General features: G+C 60.7%; 2 protein-coding genes across 2 annotated transcripts in view; both read left to right on the top strand.

Annotated features, from left to right (window-relative positions):
* Positions 1-22,607, top strand: part of LOC116277736 (ankyrin repeat domain-containing protein 26-like) — a 533,747-nt gene that overhangs the window by 96,609 nt on the left and 414,531 nt on the right.
* The window catches only part of LOC140690089 (uncharacterized), a 380,224-nt gene continuing 361,465 nt past the window's right edge, over positions 3,849-22,607 (top strand). The window contains exons 1-2 of the mRNA XM_072951618.1: positions 3,849-4,121; positions 20,818-20,944. Of these exons, the coding sequence (XP_072807719.1) occupies positions 20,875-20,944 (70 nt within the window). The 5' untranslated portion in view covers positions 3,849-4,121; positions 20,818-20,874. The remainder of the gene's footprint in view (positions 4,122-20,817; positions 20,945-22,607) is intronic.

Genomic DNA, 22,607 nt, shown 5'->3' with positions numbered 1-22,607 from the left:
GCCCAGTGCTCATGGTCGTGTTGCAGCCTCAGTTTTCCGTCCACTGTCCCAGCAACCCCTTGGTGGTATTCTGAGCAGAGGCAGAGGGTGAGAGTCCTGACTTGGCTTTCCTTCCCTGTGTTTCCAAGTCCACACTCATTCCACAAGTCGCACGACAGGCCAAGAAATCGGGAGACGCGGTGTCGGGGTAAAGAATAGTGAGTTTATTTGGAAAGGCAGCTGACCGAGAAGATGGCAGGCTAATGTCCTGGAGAGCCACCTTCTCCGAGTGAGACTTCAGGCTCCTTTTACACTCGAAAGGAGAGGGGTTGTGGGTGGTTGGTGCAAAGTCCTTGGTGCAGGAATTCTTTGTTTTTGCAGTTGTGGGTCAGCTCATGGGGCCCCTGTAAAACCTCTAACAAAACAAATGTTACTTTCTGTTCTGCAGCTTGTTGTGTGTATAGGAGAGGAAAAGAGCTCTTATCCTGAAGGCTGAGAGCCTTGAGAACAGGCTCTGCTGTCAATTTCAGGCTGAAGGCAACATTGTTTTACAAAAGGGGCAGAGCTGGTAAGACAGCCTGGAAAACAGCAGAGGGTTAAAGGAAAAAGAACAGATCTAATAGGCAGTCAGATTTGGTCTTTCCTGTTACACCTGCTGCCCCAGCAGGGCTGGCCTCAGGGAGGAAGGGCGCCCCTCCGGCCCCCGAGAGCCGCCTGCAGAGGGTGGGGAAGGCAGGGAGGGGGTCTGCCCTGCTGGAGAGGTAAACTAGACATGGCTGATACATGGACAGTGAGTGCAAAGTTAGAAAACCTCTGGGTTTTCCCTCTTTAGGGAGGGAGAGGGAGGCTCAGCATAGGTCCTTGAGCTTCCGCGAGAAAAGTGGCTCTCAGCCCAGGTCGGCTGCGGGCGCCTCTGGGGTTGTCACACCTGAGGGGCCCTCTGTGGACGGGTCCTGTGTTCTTGGCACTGACGTGGATTTTCCTCCTCTTCTTCCCCAAGGGGCGGTAGTGGCTCCGGGGGCAGCTTCCAGCCGATCACGGCCATCCTGCTGCCCTCATGCAAGCTGGCCCTGCACGCCCGGCAGCTGGACGTCAGGCTGCAGCTGGACTACGTCTCCGCCTCGCAGGTAAGAGGAGCCCCGCTGCTTCCCTGGGGGCCGGCAAGGGGGTCCCTCGGGAGGGGTTTCGGTTGGGGGCTCCTGGCTAGACGCCGCAGCCGTGTGAGTGGCACCGTTGGGGTGAAGGAGGCTGGTGCCAGGGACAGGGCAGGCCCAGGAGTGTGCAGGCCCAGGAGTGTGCATGCCCAGGAGTGTGCAGGCAAAGGAGGGAGCAGGCCCAGTAGTGTGCAGGCCAAGTAGAGTGCAGGCCCAGAAGTGTGCAGGCCCAGGCGTGTACAGACTCCGGAGTGTGCAGAGACAGGAGTGTGCAGGCCCAGAATTGTACAGGCCTAGGGCTGTGCAGGCCCAGCAGTGTTCAGGCCCAGGAGTGTGCAAAATCAGGAGTATACAGGCCCAGGTGTGTTCAGGCTCAAGATTGTGCAAGTCCTGGAGTGTGCAGGCCCATGAGTGTGCAATCCAGGAGTGTGCAGGCCCAGTAGTGTGCACACACAGGAGGGAGGAGGCACATGATTGTGCTGGCCTGGAGTGTACAGGCCTGTGTGTGTGTGTAGGCCCAGGAGTGTACAGGCCCAGGTGTGTGCAGGCCCAGGAGTGTGCAGGCCCAGGATTGTTTAGGCCCAGGAGTGTGCAGAGAGAAGAGTGTGCAAGCCCAGGTTGGTGCAGACCCAGAAGCGTGCAGGCCCTGGAGTGTGCAGGCCAGGAGTGTGCAGGTCCAGGAGAGGGCCGGCCGAATTGGGGGCAGGCCCAGGAGTGTACAGGCCCAGGAGTGTGCTGACACAGTAGGGATCAGTCACAGGAGTGTGCAGGTCCAGGAGTATACAGGCCCAGGTGTGTGCAGGCCCAACATTGTGCAGGCCCAGGAGTGTGCAGGCCCAGGTATTTGCAGGCCCAGGCCATGGCAGGCCCAGGAGGGTACAGACCCTGGAGTGTGCAGACCCAGGAGTATGCATGCCCAGGGCTGTGAGGCCCAGCATTTTTCAGGCCCTGGAGTGTACAGAATCAGGTGTATACAGGCCAAGGTGTGTTAATGCCCAAGATTGTGCAGGTCCTGTTGTGTGCAGACCCATGAGTGTGCAGTTCGAGCAGTGTGCAGGCCCAGTAGTGTTCAGGCCCAGGAGTGTGCAAAATCAGGAGTATACAGGTCCAGGTGTGTTCAGGCTCAAGATTGTGCATGTCCTGGAGTGTGCAGGCCCATGAGTGTGCAATCCAGGAGTGTGCAGGCCCAGTAGTGTGCAAGCCAGGGCCAGAGAAGGCCCATGCCAGGGAAGGCCCAGGAGTGTACAGATCCAGGAGTGCGCAGGCCCAGGAGTGTGCATGCCCAGGAGTGTCCAGAGGAGGGGTTTGAGGCCGTGGTGGGATGTCCTTCACAGGCATAAATAGCGTAAAGAGCATAAAACTACATGTTAGTGATGGTCGGACAGCATGGGAATGCACTTAATGTTCCTGAAATGCACAATTTAAAAGGGAAAAAAATCTGTATTTTATTAAAGGAGGTGGAAAATTGAAAAATATAGGATGCCATAAATGATGTAAAACAAATAAACTAAACTAAAGAAAAACAAAACAAAAGCAAATTCAGGGGTAGGGAAGTCAACTTCGGGTAGGGGAGGGGATTTATGGTGGGATTTTGGAGAAGGTGTAGGAGGGTGCAGAGGGGCACAGCCCTAGTGGGTGATGATGCCTAAAATGGTTCTCCACTGCCCAGCGGCCCAGGTGCAGGTGCAGGAACTGCAGGCTTCTCAGGAGCAGCAAGATCAGCAGGAGCAGCAGGCTCTTCAGGAGTGGCAAGATCAGCAGGAGCTGCAGGCTCTTCAGGAGTGGCAAGATCAGCAGGAGCTGCAGGCTCTTCAGGAGTGGCAAGATCAGCAGGAGCGGCAGGCTCTTCAGGAGCTGCAGGCTCTTCAGGAATGGCAGGCTCTTCAGGAGCCGTGGGCTCTTCAGGAGCGGCTAGATCAGCAGGAGAGGCAGGCTCTTCAGGAGAGGCAGGCTCTTCAGGAGCGGCTAGATAAGCAGGAACGGCGGGCTCTTCAGGAGCAGCTAGATCAGCAGGAATGGCAGGCTCTTCATATGCAGTTGGAGCAGCAGGATCTTCATGTTCAGCAGGAGCAGCTGGAGGGAGTTCGCGGTCTCCTGCTGGACCCTGGTGGTCCTGTTTTTGTTCTCTGGCGTCTTCCCCTGCCCCTGCCTGCTCTGGACCTGTAACTGTTGGACGTGGAGAGAGCTTTAAGTCTAGTGGTTGTGCTCAGGCACAACCTGGAAAAAGGTACCCACGTGGCTCCCTTTCCACGTGCCTTTTCAAGGACAGAAATCTTCCCAGAGCTTTGCAGACAGCTCCCACCGAGCAAGTGCCCACAGGCACTTGTTCTGTGACTGAATTCTTCCAGACAGGTGGTCTGAGGCCCGTCTTTGTTCTGGTCCCAACAGCAGACTTTGGGAATGCCTCCCTGTGTGGCCCAGCCCTCCGCCCTCCCTCACCTACACACCCGCACCGGCCCTGCCCTTCTCACCTTTGGGCTGTGCTTCGGGGGGCTCCTGGCCCTCTACCTGAATCCCCGGGTGGTGGGCCCGGTGCTCCAGGTCAGAGCCGGGGGTGCTGAGCTGCCCCTCAGCCCTGGGCAAGATCCTGGGGAGAGACCTGGGCGACGTCTGGGCAGGAGGCCGTGGTGGTGGGGAGCCCTTCATACCCAGACTCTTCCGGAGCCTGTGCTGGCCTTCCACAGTGTGGCACACCAGCCCCTCACTTGGGGAGCTGGCATGAGTGTCCTGGTTCCCCGGATCCTGCGGTGTCTGGCTCTGCAATGACAGTGACCGGCAGCCGGCCCGGCCCGGAGGTCTCAGAGCCCTGCCTGGCCAGGACCACTCCTGCTTCTGCCCCACTCGACCGTCTGCTGCCTGATCAGACTGGGACCTTGGTCATCTCAGTCACCCGGGAGGCAAGAGACACACCCTAGGGCATGGGCGCCACCTCGGGCAGCAGGGCCCTGCCCCGGTTCTCCACATCCCAGCCAGCCCGCTTGGACCCAGGTTGGTGACGTGATCGGCCCCCCAGGCCTCTGACCCTTCCTCAGCCTGCTCTTGCTTGAGGCAGGACCCCCCCAACATGACTGCCCCACCGCCACCAGTCAGGAAGGGGCTGTGGGGCCACCCGGGTGGGGTCTGAGTGGTGGCCTGGCCTGGGCGGGCCTGCCCTGGGCCTCCCTGTGTTACCTTTCGGTCCCTCTGGCCAAAAGGCCAGAGGCGCCTGGGGTGAGACCCGACCCACTGTCGGCACTGTTGGCAAAGGCCGTTGCTGCGGGCTTTCCGGGGGCCGCGACCTCGGGATCTTGGGATGCAACAAAACATGTCTGAGCTGAGCTGAGTTCACCAGCCAAGTAGGTTGAGAAGTGTCCTTCTCTACACAGCGGGTGCCTGGTGACCTGGGTCCCAAGTTCTGTTGGGCTCTGTTGCCAGGGAAGTGAGGTCACTTCCTGGGGTCCCCTTCCCCAAGCTTCCTCCTTACACAAAGCTCCCCAAGGGCCTCTCTGGGCTGCTGATGGCTCACTTCCCACCCCATGCCATGTCCACCCAGTGACACCAACACGGCCCCTCCTATAGCCCTGGGGAGGCCTGGATGCAGCCAGGGTCACAGCTCTGATGACACAGCTGGCTTCAGACCCAGCTCCCCCGCCAGCAGTGCTGTCACCCTGGACAAGCCACCTGCTTCTCAGGGTCTCCCCAATCCCCCATCGGCGCAGTGGGGATCATTCTGGACCCGGCTTCCTAGGAAAGCCATCATGTCTCTAGAACCACAAACACCTACTGCACCTGTCACCTCTGCGGGCTGGCATCACAGGGAGCTCATGCACAGACTCAGCAAAGGAAGGGCCCCACAGAGGGCTGGTGTGCAGGCCAAGGAGTGTGCAGGCCCAGGACTGTGCAGACGAGGCATTGTGTGGGCCCAGGAGAGGGCAGGCCTAGGAGTGTGCAGGGACAGAAGTGTGCAGGCCCAGGAGTGTGCAGGGCCAGTAGTGTTCAGGCCCCGGAGAGTGCAGGAAAGGTGAGGGCCATCACAGGAGAGGGCAGGGCCAAATGGGGCAGGCCAAGGAGTGTGCAGGACAAGGAGTTTGTAGGCCGAGGAGTATGCGGTCACAGGAGTGAGCAGGCCCAGGTGTGTGCAGTCCTTGGAGTGTGCAGGCCCAGGAGAGGGCATGCCCTGGAATGTGCAGGCCCAGGAGTTTGCAGACGAAGGAGTGTGTAGGGACAGATGCGAGCAGGCCCTGGAGTGTGCAGCGCCAGGAGTGTGCTGGTCCATGAGAGGGTCGGCCGAAGTGGGGGCTGGCCCGGGATAGGGCAGGGCCAGGGGTGTGTAGGTCAAGACTGTGCTTGCCCAGGATTATACAGTCCCAGGAATGAGCATGTACAGGAGTGTGCAGGCCCAGGAGTGTAGAAGCCCAGGTTCGTGCAGGCCCAGGTGTGCGCAGGTCCAGGAGCATGCAGGCCCAGGTGTGTGCAGTCCCAGGAGAGTGCAGGCCCTGGAGAGGACAGGCCCTCGAATGTGCAGGCCCAGGAGTGTGCAGGCCAAGCAGTGAGCACCCCCAGGAGTGTGTAGGCCCAGGAGTGTACAGGCCCAGGAGTGTGCAGCCCCAGGCGTGTGCAGACTCCGGAGTGTGCAGAGACAGGGGTGTGCAGGCCCAGGAATGTACAGGTTAGGGCTGTGCAGGCCTAGCAGTGTTCAGGCCCAGGAGTGTGCCAAATCAGGAGTATACAGGCCCAGGTGTGTTCAGGCTGAAGATTGTGCATGTCCTGGAGTGTGCAGGCCCATGAGTGTGCAATCCAGGAGTGTGCGGGCCCAGTAGTGTGCAAGCCAGGGCCAGAGAAGGCCCATGCCAGGGAAGGCCCAGGAGTGTACATATCCAGGGGTGTGCAGGCCCATGAGTGTGCAGGCCCTGAGTGTGCACTCGAGGGATTGTGCGGGCCCAGGAGAGGGCAGGCCCAGCAGTGTGCAGGCCCAGGAGTGTGCAGACACAGGTGGGATCAGTCACAGGAGTGTGCAGATCCAGGAGTATACAGGCCCAGGTGTGTGCAGGCCCAACCTTGTGCAGGCCCAGGAGTGTGCAGACAGAGGAGTGTGCAGGCCAAGGAGGGTGCAGGCCCAGGCCAGGGCAGGCCTAAGAGGGTACAGACCCTGGAGTGTGCAGGCCCAGGAGTATGCATGCCCAGGGCTGTGAGTCCCAGCAGTGTTCAGGCCCAGGAGTGTGCAGAATCAGGAGTATACAGGCCCAGGTGTGTTCAGGCTCAAGATTGTGCCTGTCCTGGAGTGTGCAGGCCCATGAGTGTGCAATCAAGGAGTGTGCGGGTCCAGTAGTGTGCAAGCCCAGGCCAGAGAAGGCCCATGCCAGGGAAGGCCCAGGAGTGTACAGATCCAGGATTGTGCTGGCCCAGGAGTGTGCATGCGCAGGACTGTGCAGGCACAGGAGGGAGCAGGCCGAGAAGGGTGCAGTCCCAGGTGTGTGCAGGCACAAGTGTGAGCAGGCCCAGTATTGTGAAGGCCCAGGAATGAACAGGTCCAGGAGAGGGCCGGCCGAATTGGGGGCAGGCCCAGGAGAGGGAAGGCCCAGAAGCGTGCAGACCCAGGAGTGTGCAGACGAGGGATTGTGTGGGCCCAGGAGAAGGCAGGCCCAGGAGTGTGCAGGGCAGAAGTGTGCAGGCCCAAGAGTGTGCAGGGCCAGTCATGTTCAGGCCCAGGAGTGTGTAGGACCTGTGAGGGCCGTCACAGGAGAGGGCAGGGCCAAATGGGGCAGGCCAAGGAGTGTGCAGGACCAGGAGTTTGTAGGCCGAGGAGTATGCAGTCACAGGAGTGAGCAGGTACAAGAGTGTGCAGGCCCAGTAGGGTACAAGCCCAGGTTCGTGCAGACCCAGGTGTGCGCAGGTCCAGGAGCGTGCAGACCCAGGAGTGTGCAGACACAATATGGAACAGGCCCAGGAGTGTGCAGGCTAAAGGGTGTGCATACCTAGGACTGTGCAGGCCCAGGAATGTGCAGACACTGGAGGGAGCAGGCACACTAGTGTACTGGCACAGGAGTGTACAGCCCAGGTGTATGCAGGCTCTGGGATATACAGACCCAGGAGTGTGCAGTCCCAGGATTGTGGAGACAGAGGATTGTGCAGGCCCAGGATGGTGCAGTTCCAGGAGTGTGCAGGCCCAGGCCAGGGCAGGCCCAGGAGTGTGTAGGCACAGGAGGAAGCAGGCCGAGGAGTCTGCAGTCCCAGGTGTGTGCAAGCACAAGTGGGAGCAGGCCCAGTAGTGTGCAGGCCCAAGAGTGTGCAGGTCCAGGAGAGGGCCGGCCGAATTGGGGGCAGGCCCAGGAGAGGGAAGGCGCAGGAGTGTGCAGGCCCAGGAGTGTGCACATGAGGGATTGTGCGGGCCCAGGAGAGGGCAGGCCCAGGAGTGTGCAGGGCCAGAAGTGTGCAGGCCCAACAGTGTGCAGGGCCTGTAGTGTAAAGGCCCAGGAGCGTGCAGGACTAGGAGATTGCAGGCCCAGGGGTATGTAGTCACAGGAGAGAGCAGGTTAAGGAGTGAGCAGGTACTGAACTTTGCAGGCCCAGGAGTGTACAGTCCTAGGTTCGTGGAGGCCCAGGTTTGCGCAGGTACAGGAGTGTGCATGGCCATTAGTGTCCAGGCCCAGGCCAGGACAGGACCAGGAGTGTCCAGTCTCAGGAGTGTGCAGGGCCAGGAGTGTGTAGGCGCACAAGTGTTTTGTCCCAGAAGTGTGACGGCACACGAGTGTGCAGGCCCAGGAGTGTGAAGACACTGGAGTGTGCAGAGACAGGTGTGTGCAGGCCCAGGAGTGTGCCGGCACAGGTGGGAACAGGGCTAGGAGTGTGCAGGCATACATGGGAGCAGACCCAGGAGTGTACAAGCCCAGGTTCATGCAGGCCCAAGTGTGCGCAGGTCCAGGAGTGTGAAGGCCCAGGTGTCTGCTGTCCCAGGAGTGTGCAGGTCCTGAAGATTGCAGGCCCAGGAGTGTGCAGGCCCAGGAGTGTGCAGACAAAGCATTGTGCAGGCCAAGGAGGGTGCAGGCCCATGAGTGCACAGGCCCAGGAGTGTGCAGGCCCAGGCGTGTGCAGACTCCGGAGTGTGCAGAGACAGGAGTGTGCAGGCCCAGGTTTGTACAGGCCTAGGGCTGTGCAGGCCCAGCAGTGTTCAGGCCCAGGAGTGTGCAAAATCAGGAGTAAACAGGCCCAAGTGTGTTCAGGCTCAAGATTGTGCCTGTGGAGTGTGCAGGCCCATGAGTGTGCAATCCAGGAGTGTGCGGGCCCAGTAGTGTGCAAGCCCAGGCCAGAGAAGGCCATTGCCAGGGAAGGCCCAGGAGTGTACAGATCCAGGAGTGTGCAGGCCCAGGAGTGTGCATGCGCAGGACTGTGCAGGCACAGGAGGGAGCAGGCCGAGGAATGTGAAGTCCCAGGTGTGTGCAGGCACAAGTGGGAGCAGGCCCAGTAGTGTGAAGGCCCAGGAATATACAGGTCCAGGAGAGGGCCGGCCGAATTTGGGGCAGGCCCAGGAGAGGGAAGGCCCAAAAGCGTGCAGACCCAGGAGTGTGCAGACGAGGGATTGTGTGGGCCCAGGAGAAGGCAGGCCCAGGAGTGTGCAGGGCCAGAATTGTGCAGGCCCAAGAGTGTGCAGGGCCAGTCAAGTTCAGGCCCAGGAGTGTGCAGGACCGGTGAGGGCCGTCACAGGAGAGGGCAGGGCCAAATGGGGCAGGCCAAGGAGTGTGCAGGACCAGGAGTTTGTAGGCCGAGGAGTATGCAGTCACAGGTGAGAGCAGGTACAAGAGTGTGCAGGCCCAGTAGGGTACAGGCCCAGGTTCGTGCAGACCCTGGTGTGCGCAGGCCCAGGAGAGGGCCGGCCAAATGTGGAGCAGGCTCAGGAGAGGGAAGGCCCAGGAGTGTGCAGGCCCTGGAGTGTGCACACGATGGATTGTGCGGGCCCAGCAGTGTGCAGGCCCAGGAGTGTGCAGACAAAGGAGTGCGCAGGACAAGGTGGGTGCAGGCCCAGGCCAGGTTAGGCCCAGGACTGTACAGGCCCGGGAGTGTGTCGGCACAGCAGTGTGCAATCACAGGATGGAACAGGTGCAGGAGTGTTCAAGGTTAGCAGTGTGCAGGCCCAGGAGTGTGCACACACAGGAGGGAGGAGGCACACGAGTGTGCTGGCCAGGAGTGTACAGGCCTGTGTGTGTGTGTAGGCCCAGGAGTGTACAGGCCCAGGTGTGTGCAGGCTGTGGGATGTGCAGGCCCAGGAGTGTGCAGGCCCAGGAGTGTGCAGACAAAGCATTGTGCAGGCCAAGGAGGGTGCAGGCCCATGAGTGCACAGGCCCAGGAGTGTGCAGGCCCAGGAGTGTGCAGGCCCAGGCGTGTGCAGACTCCAGAGTGTGCAGAGACAGGAGTGTGCAGGCCCAGGTTTGTACAGGCCTAGGGCTGTGCAGGCCCAGCAGTGTTCAGGCCCAGGAGTGTGCAAAATCAGGAGTACACAGGCCCTGGTGTGTTCAGGCTCAAGGTTGTGCATGTCCTGGAGTGTGCAAGCCCATGACTGTGCAATCCATGAGTGTGTGGGCCCAGTAGTGTGCAAGCCCAGGCCAGAGAAGGCCCATGCCAGGGAAGGCCCAGGAGTGTACAGATCCAGGAGTGTGCAGGCCCAGGATTGTGCATGCCCAGGAGTGTGCAGGCACAGGAGGGAGCCGAATAAGGAGTGTGAAGGCCCAAGAATGTACAGGTCCAGGAGAGGGCTGGCCGAATTGGGGGCAGGCCCAGGAGAGGGAAGGCCCAGAAGAGTGCAGGCCAGGGGTGTGCAGATGAGGGATTGTGTGGGCCCAGGTGAAGGCAGGCCCTGGAGTGTGCAGGGCCAGTAGTGTTCAGGCCCTGGAGTGTGCAGGAAAGGTGAGGGCCATCACAGGAGAGGGCAGGGCCAAATGGGGCAGGCCAAGGGGTGTGCAGGACCAGGAGTTTGTAGGCCGAGGAGTATGCAGTCACAGGAGTGAGCAGGCTCAGGTGTGTGCAGTCCTTGGAGTGTGCAGGCCCAGGAGAGGGCATGCCCTGGAATGTGCAGGCCCAGGAGTGTGTAGGTACAGAGTGTGCAAGCCCAGGAGTTAATAGGCCGATGTTCGTGCAGGCCCTGTTGTGCAGAGGTCCAGGAGAGTGCAGGCCCTGGTGTGTGCAGTCCCAGGAGTCTGCAGGCCCTGGATTGTGCAGGCCCAGGAGTGTGTAGGTACAGGAGGGAGGATACCCAGGAGTTTGCAGGCCTAGGAGTGTGTAGGGATAGATGCGTACAGGCCCTGTATTGTGCAGTCCCAGGAGTGTGCAGGCTTGTGAGAGTGTCGGACGAGGGGGCGCTGGCCTGGGATACGGCAGGGCCAGGGGTGTGTATGCCGAAGACTGTGCTTGCCCAGCAGTATGCAGTCACAGGAGGGAGCAGACCGAGTAGTGAGCAGACCCAGGTGTGTGCAGGCACAAGTGGGAGCAGTCCCAGTAGTGTGCAGGCCCAAGAGTATGTGGGTCCAGGGGAGGGCCGGCCGAGTTGCGGGCAGGCCCAGGAGAAGGCAGGCCCAGGAGTGTGCAGGGCCAGAAGTGTGCATGCCCAAGAGTGTGCAGGGCCAGTAGTGTTAAGGCCCAGGAGTGTGCAGGACAGGTGAGGGCCATCACAGCAGAGGGCAGGGACAAATTGGGCAGTGCCAGGATTGTGCAGGACCTGAAGTTTGCAGGCCCAGGAGTATGCAGTCACAGGAGGGAGCAGGTAAAAGAGTGTGCAGGCCCAGGTGTGTACATGCCCAGGATCATGCAGGCCCAGGTGTGCGCAGGTCCAGGAGTGTGCAGGCCCAGGTGTGTGAAGACACCGGTGTGTGCAGAGACAGGAGTGTGCAGGCCCAGGAGTGTATATGCCCAGGGCTGTGCAGGCCTTCCAGCGTTCCGCCCCAGGAGTGTGCCGGGACATGTGGGAACAGGCCTAGGGTTAGGCAGGCATAGATGGGAGCAAGCCCAGGATTGTACAAGCCCAGGTTAATGCCGGCCCAGGTGTGCACAGGTCCAGGAGTGTGTAGGCCCTGGTGTGTGCTGTCCCAGGAGTGTACCGGCCCATGTGTGCGCAGGCCCTGGAGTTTGCAGACACCGGAGTGTGCAGACAGGGGTGTGCATGCCCAGGAGTGTACAGGCCTAGGAGAGTGCAAGCCCAGGAGTGTGCACACAAGGGATTGTGCGGGCCCAGGACAGGGCAGGTCCATGTGTGCGCAGGTCCAGGAGTGTGCAGGCCAAGGTGTATGCAGTTCCAGGATTGTGCAGGCCCAGGAGAGGGCAGGCCCATGGGTGTGCACACGAGGGATTGTGAGGGCCCAGGATAAGTCAGGCCCTGCAATGTGCAGGGCAAGAAGTATGCAGGCCCAAGAATGTGCAGACAGAGGAGTGTGCAGGCCAAGGAGGGTGCAGGCCCAGACCATTGCAGGTCCAGGAGTGTACAGGCCCAGGGGTGTGCTATCCCAGCAGTGTCCAGGCCCAGTTGTTTGCAGGTCTATGAGTGTACATGCCCAGGCATGTATAGTCCCAGGTGTGTACAGGCCCAGATAGGGCAGGCCCCGGTGTCTGCAGGCCCAGGAGTTGCAGGCCCAGGTGTGTGCAGACACCGGAGTGTGCAGAGACAGGAGTGTGTAGGCCCAGGATTGTACAGGCAAAGGACTGTGCAGGCCAAGCCATGTGCAGCCCCAGGAATGTGCCGGCAGAGATGGGAACAAGCCTAGGAGTGTACAGGCATATGTGGTAGAAGGCCCGGGAGTGTACAAGCCAAGGTTGACGCAGGCCCAGGTGTGCGTAGGTCCAGGATTGTGTAGGCCGATGTGTCTGCTGTCCCAGGAGTATGCGGGCCCAGCAGAGGGCAGGCCCTGGAGTGTGTAGGCCCAGGATTGTGCAGGCACAAGTGGGAGCAGGACCAGTAGTATGCAGGCCCAAGAGTGTGCAGGTCCAGGCGAGGGTCGGGCGAATTGGGGGCAGGCCCATTAGAGGGAAGTCCCAGGAGTGTGCAGGCCAAGGAGTGTGCACACGAGGGAATGTGTGGGCCCAGGAGAAGTTAGGCCCAGCAGTGTGCCGGGCCAGAAGTGTTCAGGCCTAGGAGTGTGCAGACAGAGGAGTGTGCAGGACAAGGAGGGTGCAGGCCCAGGCCAGGGTAGGCCCAGGAGTGTACAGGCCCGGGAGTGTGTCGGCACAGCAGTGTGCAATCTCAGGAGGGAACAGGTGCAGGAGTGTTCAAGGCCAGCAGTGTGCAGGCCCAGGAGTGTGCACACACAGGAGGGAGGAGGCACACGAGTGTGCTGGCCAGGAGTGTACAGGCCCGTGTTTGTGAAGGCCCGGGAGTGTACAGGCCCAGGAGTGTGTAGCCCCAAGCGTGTGCAGACTCCGGAGTGTGCAGAGACAGGGGTGTGCAGGTCCAGGAATGTACAGGCCTAGGGCTGTGCAGGCCCAGCAGTGTTCCGGCCCAGGAGTGTGCAAAATCAGGAGTAAACAGGCCCAAGTGTGTTCAGGCTCAAGATTGTGCCTGTGGAGTGTGCAGGCCCATGAGTGTGCAATCCAGGAGTGTGCGGGCCCAGTAGTGTGCAAGCCCAGGCCAGAGAAGGCCATTGCCAGGGAAGGCCCAGGAGTGTACAGATCCAGGAGTGTGCAGGCCCAGGAGTGTGCATGCGCAGGACTGTGCAGGCACAGGAGGGAGCAGGCCGAGGAATGTGAAGTCCCAGGTGTGTGCAGGCACAAGTGGGAGCAGGCCCAGTAGTGTGAAGGCCCAGGAATATACAGGTCCAGGAGAGGGCCGGCCGAATTTGGGGCAGGCCCAGGAGAGGGAAGGCCCAGAAGCGTGCAGACCCAGGAGTGTGCAGACGAGGGATTGTGTGGGCCCAGGAGAAGGCAGGCCCAGGAGTGTGCAGGGCCAGAATTGTGCAGGCCCAAGAGTGTGCAGGGCCAGTCAAGTTCAGGCCCAGGAGTGTGCAGGACCGGTGAGGGCCGTCACAGGAGAGGGCAGGGCCAAATGGGGCAGGCCAAGGAGTGTGCAGGACCAGGAGTTTGTAGGCCGAGGAGTATGCAGTCACAGGTGAGAGCAGGTACAAGAGTGTGCAGGCCCAGTAGGGTACAGGCCCAGGTTCGTGCAGACCCTGGTGTGCGCAGGCCCAGGAGAGGGCCGGCCAAATGTGGAGTAGGCTCAGGAGAGGGAAGGCCCAGGAGTGTGCAGGCCCTGGAGTGTGCACACGATGGATTGTGCGGGCCCAGCAGTGTGCAGGCCCAGGAGTGTGCAGACAAAGGAGTGCGCAGGACAAGGTGGGTGCAGGCCCAGGCCAGGTTAGGCCCAGGACTGTACAGGCCCGGGAGTGTGTCGGCACAGCAGTGTGCAATCACAGGATGGAACAGGTGCAGGAGTGTTCAAGGTTAGCAGTGTGCAGGCCCAGGAGTGTGCACACACAGGAGGGAGGAGGCACACGAGTGTGCTGGCCAGGAGTGTACAGGCCTGTGTGTGTGTGTAGGCCCAGGAGTGTACAGGCCCAGGTGTGTGCAGGCTGTGGGATGTGCAGGCCCAGGAGTGTGCAGGCCCAGGTGTGTGCAGACAAAGCATTGTGCAGGCCAAGGAGGGTGCAGGCCCATGAGTGCACAGGCCCAGGAGTGTGCAGGCCCAGGAGTGTGCAGGCCCAGGCGTGTGCAGACTCCGGAGTGTGCAGAGACAGGAGTGTGCAGGCCCAGGTTTGTACAGGCCTAGGGCTGTGCAGGCCCAGCAGTGTTCAGGCCCAGGAGTGTGCAAAATCAGGAGTACACAGGCCCTGGTGTGTTCAGGCTCAAGGTTGTGCATGTCCTGGAGTGTGCAAGCCCATGACTGTGCAATCCATGAGTGTGTGGGCCCAGTAGTGTGCAAGCCCAGGCCAGAGAAGGCCCATGCCAGGGAAGGCCCAGGAGTGTACAGATCCAGGAGTGTGCAGGCCCAGGATTGTGCATGCCCAGGAGTGTGCAGGCACAGGAGGGAGCCGAATAAGGAGTGTGAAGGCCCAAGAATGTACAGGTCCAGGAGAGGGCTGGCCGAATTGGGGGCAGGCCCAGGAGAGGGAAGGCCCAGAAGAGTGCAGGCCAGGGGTGTGCAGATGAGGGATTGTGTGGGCCCAGGTGAAGGCAGGCCCTGGAGTGTGCAGGGCCAGTAGTGTTCAGGCCCTGGAGTGTGCAGGAAAGGTGAGGGCCATCACAGGAGAGGGCAGGGCCAAATGGGGCAGGCCAAGGGGTGTGCAGGACCAGGAGTTTGTAGGCCGAGGAGTATGCAGTCACAGGAGTGAGCAGGCTCAGGTGTGTGCAGTCCTTGGAGTGTGCAGGCCCAGGAGAGGGCATGCCCTGGAATGTGCAGGCCCAGGAGTGTGTAGGTACAGAGTGTGCAAGCCCAGGAGTTAATAGGCCGATGTTCGTGCAGGCCCTGTTGTGCAGAGGTCCAGGAGAGTGCAGGCCCTGGTGTGTGCAGTCCCAGGAGTCTGCAGGCCCTGGATTGTGCAGGCCCAGGAGTGTGTAGGTACAGGAGGGAGGATACCCAGGAGTTTGCAGGCCTAGGAGTGTGTAGGGATAGATGCGTACAGGCCCTGTATTGTGCAGTCCCAGGAGTGTGCAGGCTTGTGAGAGTGTCGGACGAGGGGGCGCTGGCCTGGGATACGGCAGGGCCAGGGGTGTGTATGCCGAAGACTGTGCTTGCCCAGCAGTATGCAGTCACAGGAGGGAGCAGACCGAGTAGTGAGCAGACCCAGGTGTGTGCAGGCACAAGTGGGAGCAGTCCCAGTAGTGTGCAGGCCCAAGAGTATGTGGGTCCAGGGGAGGGCCGGCCGAGTTGCGGGCAGGCCCAGGAGAAGGCAGGCCCAGGAGTGTGCAGGGCCAGAAGTGTGCATGCCCAAGAGTGTGCAGGGCCAGTAGTGTTAAGGCCCAGGAGTGTGCAGGACAGGTGAGGGCCATCACAGCAGAGGGCAGGGACAAATTGGGCAGTGCCAGGATTGTGCAGGACCTGAAGTTTGCAGGCCCAGGAGTATGCAGTCACAGGAGGGAGCAGGTAAAAGAGTGTGCAGGCCCAGGTGTGTACATGCCCAGGATCATGCAGGCCCAGGTGTGCGCAGGTCCAGGAGTGTGCAGGCCCAGGTGTGTGAAGACACCGGTGTGTGCAGAGACAGGAGTGTGCAGGCCCAGGAGTGTATATGCCCAGGGCTGTGCAGGCCTTCCAGCGTTCCGCCCCAGGAGTGTGCCGGGACATGTGGGAACAGGCCTAGGGTTAGGCAGGCATAGATGGGAGCAAGCCCAGGATTGTACAAGCCCAGGTTAATGCCGGCCCAGGTGTGCACAGGTCCAGGAGTGTGTAGGCCCTTGTGTGTGCTGTCCCAGGAGTGTACCGGCCCATGTGTGCGCAGGCCCTGGAGTTTGCAGACACCGGAGTGTGCAGACAGGGGTGTGCATGCCCAGGAGTGTACAGGCCTAGGAGAGTGCAAGCCCAGGAGTGTGCACACAAGGGATTGTGCGGGCCCAGGACAGGGCAGGTCCATGTGTGCGCAGGTCCAGGAGTGTGCAGGCCAAGGTGTATGCAGTTCCAGGATTGTGCAGGCCCAGGAGAGGGCAGGCCCATGGGTGTGCACACGAGGGATTGTGAGGGCCCAGGATAAGTCAGGCCCTGCAATGTGCAGGGCAAGAAGTATGCAGGCCCAAGAATGTGCAGACAGAGGAGTGTGCAGGCCAAGGAGGGTGCAGGCCCAGACCATTGCAGGTCCAGGAGTGTACAGGCCCAGGGGTGTGCTATCCCAGCAGTGTCCAGGCCCAGTTGTTTGCAGGTCTATGAGTGTACATGCCCAGGCATGTATAGTCCCAGGTGTGTACAGGCCCAGATAGGGCAGGCCCCGGTGTCTGCAGGCCCAGGAGTTGCAGGCCCAGGTGTGTGCAGACACCGGAGTGTGCAGAGACAGGAGTGTGTAGGCCCAGGATTGTACAGGCAAAGGACTGTGCAGGCCAAGCCATGTGCAGCCCCAGGAATGTGCCGGCAGAGATGGGAACAAGCCTAGGAGTGTACAGGCATATGTGGTAGAAGGCCCGGGAGTGTACAAGCCAAGGTTGACGCAGGCCCAGGTGTGCGTAGGTCCAGGATTGTGTAGGCCCATGTGTCTGCTGTCCCAGGAGTATGCGGGCCCAGCAGAGGGCAGGCCCTGGAGTGTGTAGGCCCAGGATTGTGCAGGCACAAGTGGGAGCAGGACCAGTAGTATGCAGGCCCAAGAGTGTGCAGGTCCAGGCGAGGGTCGGGCGAATTGGGGGCAGGCCCATTAGGGGGAAGTCCCAGGAGTGTGCAGGCCAAGGAGTGTGCACACGAGGGAATGTGTGGGCCCAGGAGAAGTTAGGCCCAGCAGTGTGCCGGGCCAGAAGTGTTCAGGCCTAGGAGTGTGCAGACAGAGGAGTGTGCAGGACAAGGAGGGTGCAGGCCCAGGCCAGGGTAGGCCCAGGAGTGTACAGGCCCGGGAGTGTGTCGGCACAGCAGTGTGCAATCTCAGGAGGGAACAGGTGCAGGAGTGTTCAAGGCCAGCAGTGTGCAGGCCCAGGAGTGTGCACACACAGGAGGGAGGAGGCACACGAGTGTGCTGGCCAGGAGTGTACAGGCCCGTGTTTGTGGAGGCCCGGGAGTGTACAGGCCCAGGAGTGTGCAGGCCCAGGCGTGTGCAGACTCCGGAGTGTGCAGAGACAGGGGTGTGCAGGTCCAGGAATGTACAGGCCTAGGGCTGTGCAGGCCCAGCAGTGTTCCGGCCCAGGAGTGTGCAAAATCAGGAGTAAACAGGCCCAAGTGTGTTCAGGCTCAAGATTGTGCCTGTGGAGTGTGCAGGCCCATGAGTGTGCAATCCAGGAGTGTGCGGGCCCAGTAGTGTGCAAGCCCAGGCCAGAGAAGGCCATTGCCAGGGAAGGCCCAGGAGTGTACAGATCCAGGAGTGTGCAGGCCCAGGAGTGTGCATGCGCAGGACTGTGCAGGCACAGGAGGGAGCAGGCCGAGGAATGTGAAGTCCCAGGTGTGTGCAGGCACAAGTGGGAGCAGGCCCAGTAGTGTGAAGGCCCAGGAATATACAGGTCCAGGAGAGGGCCGGCCGAATTTGGGGCAGGCCCAGGAGAGGGAAGGCCCAGAAGCGTGCAGACCCAGGAGTGTGCAGACGAGGGATTGTGTGGGCCCAGGAGAAGGCAGGCCCAGGAGTGTGCAGGGCCAGAAGTGTGCAGGCCCAAGAGTGTGCAGGGCCAGTCAAGTTCAGGCCCAGGAGTGTGCAGGACCGGTGAGGGCCGTCACAGGAGAGGGCAGGGCCAAATGGGGCAGGCCAAGGAGTGTGCAGGACCAGGAGTTTGTAGGCCGAGGAGTATGCAGTCACAGGTGAGAGCAGGTACAAGAGTGTGCAGGCCCAGTAGGGTACAGGCCCAGGTTCGTGCAGACCCAGATGTGCGCAGGCCCAGGAGAGGGCCGGCCAAATGGGGAGCAGGCCCAGGAGAGGGAAGGCCCAGGAGTGTGCAGGCCCTGGAGTGTGCACACGATGGATTGTGCGGGCCCAGCAGTGTGCAGGCCCAGGAGTGTGCAGACATAGGAGTGCGCAGGACAAGGAGGGTGCAGGCCCAGGCCAGGTTAGGCCCAGGACTGTACAGGCCCGGGAGTGTGTCAGCACAGCAGTGTGCAATCACAGGATGGAACAGGTGCAGGAGTGTTCAAGGTTAGCAGTGTGCAGGCCCAGGAGTGTGCACACACAGGACGGAGGAGGCACACGAGTGTGCTGGCCAGGAGTGTACAGGCCTGTGTGTGTGTGTAGGCCCAGGAGTGTACAGGCCCAGGTGTGTGCAGGCTGTGGGATGTGCAGGCCCAGGAGTGTGCAGGCCCAGGAGTGTGCAGAGAGAAGGGTGTGCAAGCCCAGGTGGGTGCAGACCCAGGAGTGTGCAGGCCTAAGAGTGCGCAAGCCCTAGAAGTGTGCAGGCCAGGAGTGTACAGGTCCAGGAGAGGGCCGGCCGAATTGGGGGAAGGCCCAGGAGAGGGAAGGCCCAGGAGTGTGCAGGTTCATGAGAGGGTCGGCCGAGGTGTGGGCTGGCCTGGGATAGGGCAGGGCCAGATGTGTGTAGGCCCAAGACTGTGCTTGCCTAGGAATATGCAGTCACAGGAGGGAGCAGGCCCAGCAGTGTGCAGGCCAAGTAGAGTGCAGGCCCAGGCCTGTGCAGTCCCAGGTGTGTGCAGGCCCAGGAGAGGGCAGGACCCGGTGTGTGCAGGCCCAGGAGTTGCAGACCCAGGTGTGTGCAGACACCGGCGTGTGCAGAGACAGGAGTGTGTAGGCCCAGGATTGTACAGGCCAAGGGCTGTGCAGGCCAAGCCATGTGCAGCCCCAGGAATGTGCTGGCACAGATGGGAACAAGCCTAGGAGTGTACGGGCATATGTGGGAGAAGGCCTGGGAGTGTACAAGCCAAGGTTCATGCAGTCCCAGGTGTGCGTAGGTCCAGGATTGTGTAGGCCCAGGTGTCTGCTGTCCCAGGAGTATGCGGGCCCAGCAGAGGGCAGGCCCTGGAGTGTGTAGGCCCAGGATTGTGCAGGCACAAGTGGGAGCAGGACCAGCAGTGTGCAGGCCCAAGAGTGTGCAGGTCCAGGAGAGGGCCGGGCGACTTGGGGGCAGGCCCATTAGAGGGAAGTCCCAGGAGTGTGCAGGCCAAGTAGTGTGCACACGAGGGATTGTGCGGGCCCAGGGGAAGGTAGGCCCAGCAGTGTGCAGGGCCAGAAGTGTTCAGGCCCAGGTTCGTGCAGGCCCAGGTGTGCGCAGGTCCAGAGCATGCAGGCCCAGGTTTTTGCAGTCCCAGGAGTGTGCAGGCCCTGGAGAGGACAGGCCCTCGAATGTGCAGGCCCAGGAGTGTGCAGGCCAAGCAGTGAGCACCCCCAGGAGTGTGTAGGCCCAGGAGTGTACAGGCCCAGGAGTGTGCAGCCCCAGGCGTGTGCAGACTCCGGAGTGTGCAGAGACAGGGGTGTGCAGGCCCAGGACTGTACAGGTTAGGGCTGTGCAGGCCTAGCAGTGTTCAGGCCCAGGATTGGGCAAAATCAGGAATATACAGGCCCAGGTGTGTTCAGGCTCAAGATTGTGCATGTCCTGGAGTTTGCAGGCCCATGAGTGTGCAGGCCCAGAAGTGTGCAGATTCAATACGGAACCGGCCCGGGAGTGTACAGGCCCAGGTTCCTGCAGGCCCCGGTGTGCGTAGGTCCAGGAGTGTGCAGGTCCAAGAGTGTGCAGGCCCAGTTGTGTGCAGGCCCAGGAATGTGCAGACCCTGTCGACCCTAGAGGGCAGGATGCCGTGACCAGAGGAGGCGCTCTCTAGGACTGGGGGCGGAGGCCGGGAGAGCAGGCGGTTGGAGAGCCGGTGGTGAGGGCTGGAAAGGGGCAGAGCTGCACCAACCAGGTGTGCGGACCTGAGGGCGTGAGGCTGGGCGGCCTGCCGAGGGTGTTCCTGCAGCAGTGCTGGCCCTGGGTGAGGATGTGGTGGGACCAGGGCTGAGCCAGCGGGGCAGAAGGAGGAGGAGCGGGGAGGAGGGCGCCAGAGGGTGCACAGTGGACCGGTCACTGGGCATCTGCAGGTTTGGAGGCGCTCTGCTGTGTGGGGCTCCAGGCCTCCCTGGGTCTGGGGACGTGGGTGTGATGTGACTCGGAAGGAGGCCGGGTGCGCTTCGGACAGCACCCGCCATCTCTCCCACCCAGGCCCAGTGCTCATGGTCGTGTTGCAGCCTCAGTTTTCCGTCCACTGTCCCAGCAACCCCTTGGTGGTATTCTGAGCAGAGGCAGAGGGTGAGAGTCCTGACTTGGCTTTCCTTCCCTGTGTTTCCAAGTCCACACTCATTCCGCAAGTCGCACGACAGGCCAAGAAATCGGGAGACGCGGTGTCGGGGTAAAGAATAGTGAGTTTATTTGGAAAGGCAGCTGACCGAGAAGATGGCAGGCTAATGTCCTGGAGAGCCACCTTCTCCGAGTGAGACTTCAGGCTCCTTTTACACTCGAAAGGAGAGGGGTTGTGGGTGGTTGGTGCAAAGTCCTTGGTGCAGGAATTCTTTGTTTTTGCAGTTGTGGGTCAGCTCATGGGGCCCCTGTAAAACCTCTAACAAAACAAATGTTACTTTCTGTTCTGCAGCTTGTTGTGTGTATAGGAGAGGAAAAGAGCTCTTATCCTGAAGGCTGAGAGCCTTGAGAACAGGCTCTGCTGTCAATTTCAGGCTGAAGGCAACACTGTTTTACAAAAGGGGCAGAGCTGGTAAGACAGCCTGGAAAACAGCAGAGGGTTAAAGGAAAAAGAACAGATCTAATAGGCAGTCAGATTTGGTCTTTTCTGTTACACCTGCTGCCCCAGCAGGGCTGGCCTCAGGGAGGAAGGGCGCCCCTCCGGCCCCCGAGAGCCGCCTGCAGAGGGTGGGGAAGGCAGGGAGGGGGTCTGCCCTGCTGGGGAGGTAAACTAGACATGGCTGATACATGGACAGTGAGTGCAAAGTTAGAAAACCTCTGGGTTTTCCCTCTTTAGGGAGGGAGTGGGAGGCTCAGCATAGGTCCTTGAGCTTCCGCGAGAAAAGTGGCTCTCAGCCCAGGTCGGCTGCGGGCGCCTCTGGGGTTGTCACACCTGAGGGGCCCTCTGTGGACGGGTCCTGTGTTCTTGGCACTGACGTGGATTTTCCTCCTCTTCTTCCCCAAGGGGCGGTAGTGGCCCCGGGGGCAGCTTCCAGCCGATCACGGCCATCCTGCTGCCCTCATGCAAGCTGGCCCTGCACGCCCGGCAGCTGGACGTCAGGCTGCAGCTGGACTACGTCTCCGCCTCGCAGGTAAGAGGAGCCCCGCTGCTTCCCTGGGGGCCGGCAAGGGGGTCCCTCGGGAGGGGTTTCGGTTGGGGGCTCCTGGCTAGACGCCGCAGCCGTGTGAGTGGCACCGTTGGGGTGAAGGAGGCTGGTGCCAGGGACAGGGCAGGCCCAGGAGTGTGCAGGCCCAGGAGTGTGCATGCCCAGGAGTGTGCAGGCAAAGGAGGGAGCAGGCCCAGTAGTGTGCAGGCCAAGTAGAGTGCAGGCCCAGAAGTGTGCAGGCCCAGGCGTGTGCAAAATCAGGAGTATACAGGCCCAGGTGTGTTCAGGCTCAAGATTGTGCAAGTCCTGGAGTGTGCAGGCCCATGAGTGTGCAATCCAGGAGTGTGCAGGCCCAGTAGTGTGCACACACAGGAGGGAGGAGGCACATGATTGTGCTGGCCTGGAGTGTACAGGCCTGTGTGTGTGTGTAGGCCCAGGAGTGTACAGGCCCAGGTGTGTGCAGGCCCAGGAGTGTGCAGGCCCAGGATTGTTTAGGCCCAGGAGTGTGCAGAGAGAAGAGTGTGCAAGCCCAGGTTGGTGCAGACCCAGAAGCGTGCAGGCCTAGGAGAGCGCAGGCCCTGGAGTGTGCAGGCCAGGAGTGTGCAGGTCCAGGAGAGGGCCGGCCGAATTGGGGGCAGGCCCAGGAGTGTACAGGCCCAGGAGTGTGCTGACACAGTAGGGATCAGTCACAGGAGTGTGCAGATCCAGGAGTATACAGGCCCAGGTGTGTGCAGGCCCAACATTGTGCAGGCCCAGGAGTGTGCAGGCCCAGGTATGTGCAGGCCCAGGCCATGGCAGGCCCAGGAGGGTACAGACCCTGGAGTGTGCAGACCCAGGAGTATGCATGCCCAGGGCTGTGAGGCCCAGCATTTTTCAGGCCCTGGAGTGTACAGAATCAGGTGTATACAGGCCAAGGTGTGTTAATGCCCAAGATTGTGCAGGTCCTGTTGTGTGCAGACCCATGAGTGTGCAGTTCGAGCAGTGTGCAGGCCCAGTAGTGTTCAGGCCCAGGAGTGTGCAAAATCAGGAGTATACAGGTCCAGGTGTGTTCAGGCTCAAGATTGTGCATGTCCTGGAGTGTGCAGGCCCATGAGTGTGCAATCCAGGAGTGTGCAGGCCCAGTAGTGTGCAAGCCAGGGCCAGAGAAGGCCCATGCCAGGGAAGGCCCAGGAGTGTACAGATCCAGGAGTGCGCAGGCCCAGGAGTGTGCATGCCCAGGAGTGTCCAGAGGAGGGGTTTGAGGCCGTGGTGGGATGTCCTTCACAGGCATAAATAGCGTAAAGAGCATAAAACTACATGATAGTGATGGTCGGACAGCATGGGAATGCACTTAATGTTCCTGAAATGCACAATTTAAAAGGGAAAAAAATCTGTATTTTATTAAAGGAGGTGGAAAATTGAAAAATATAGGATGCCATAAATGATGTAAAACAAATAAACTAAACTAAAGAAAAACAAAACAAAAGCAAATTCAGGGGTAGGGAAGTCAACTTCGGGTAGGGGAGGGGATTTATGGTGGGATTTTGGAGAAGGTGTAGGAGGGTGCAGAGGGGCACAGCCCTAGTGGGTGATGATGCCTAAAATGGTTCTCCACTGCCCAGCGGCCCAGGTGCAGGTGCAGGAACTGCAGGCTTCTCAGGAGCAGCAA

This window comes from Vicugna pacos, chromosome 28, assembly GCF_048564905.1.
Source record: "Vicugna pacos chromosome 28, VicPac4, whole genome shotgun sequence".
NCBI lineage: Eukaryota > Metazoa > Chordata > Mammalia > Artiodactyla > Camelidae > Vicugna > Vicugna pacos.
Note: the sequence above shows the minus strand (reverse complement) of the source record. Positions and strands in the feature narration are given on the sequence as shown.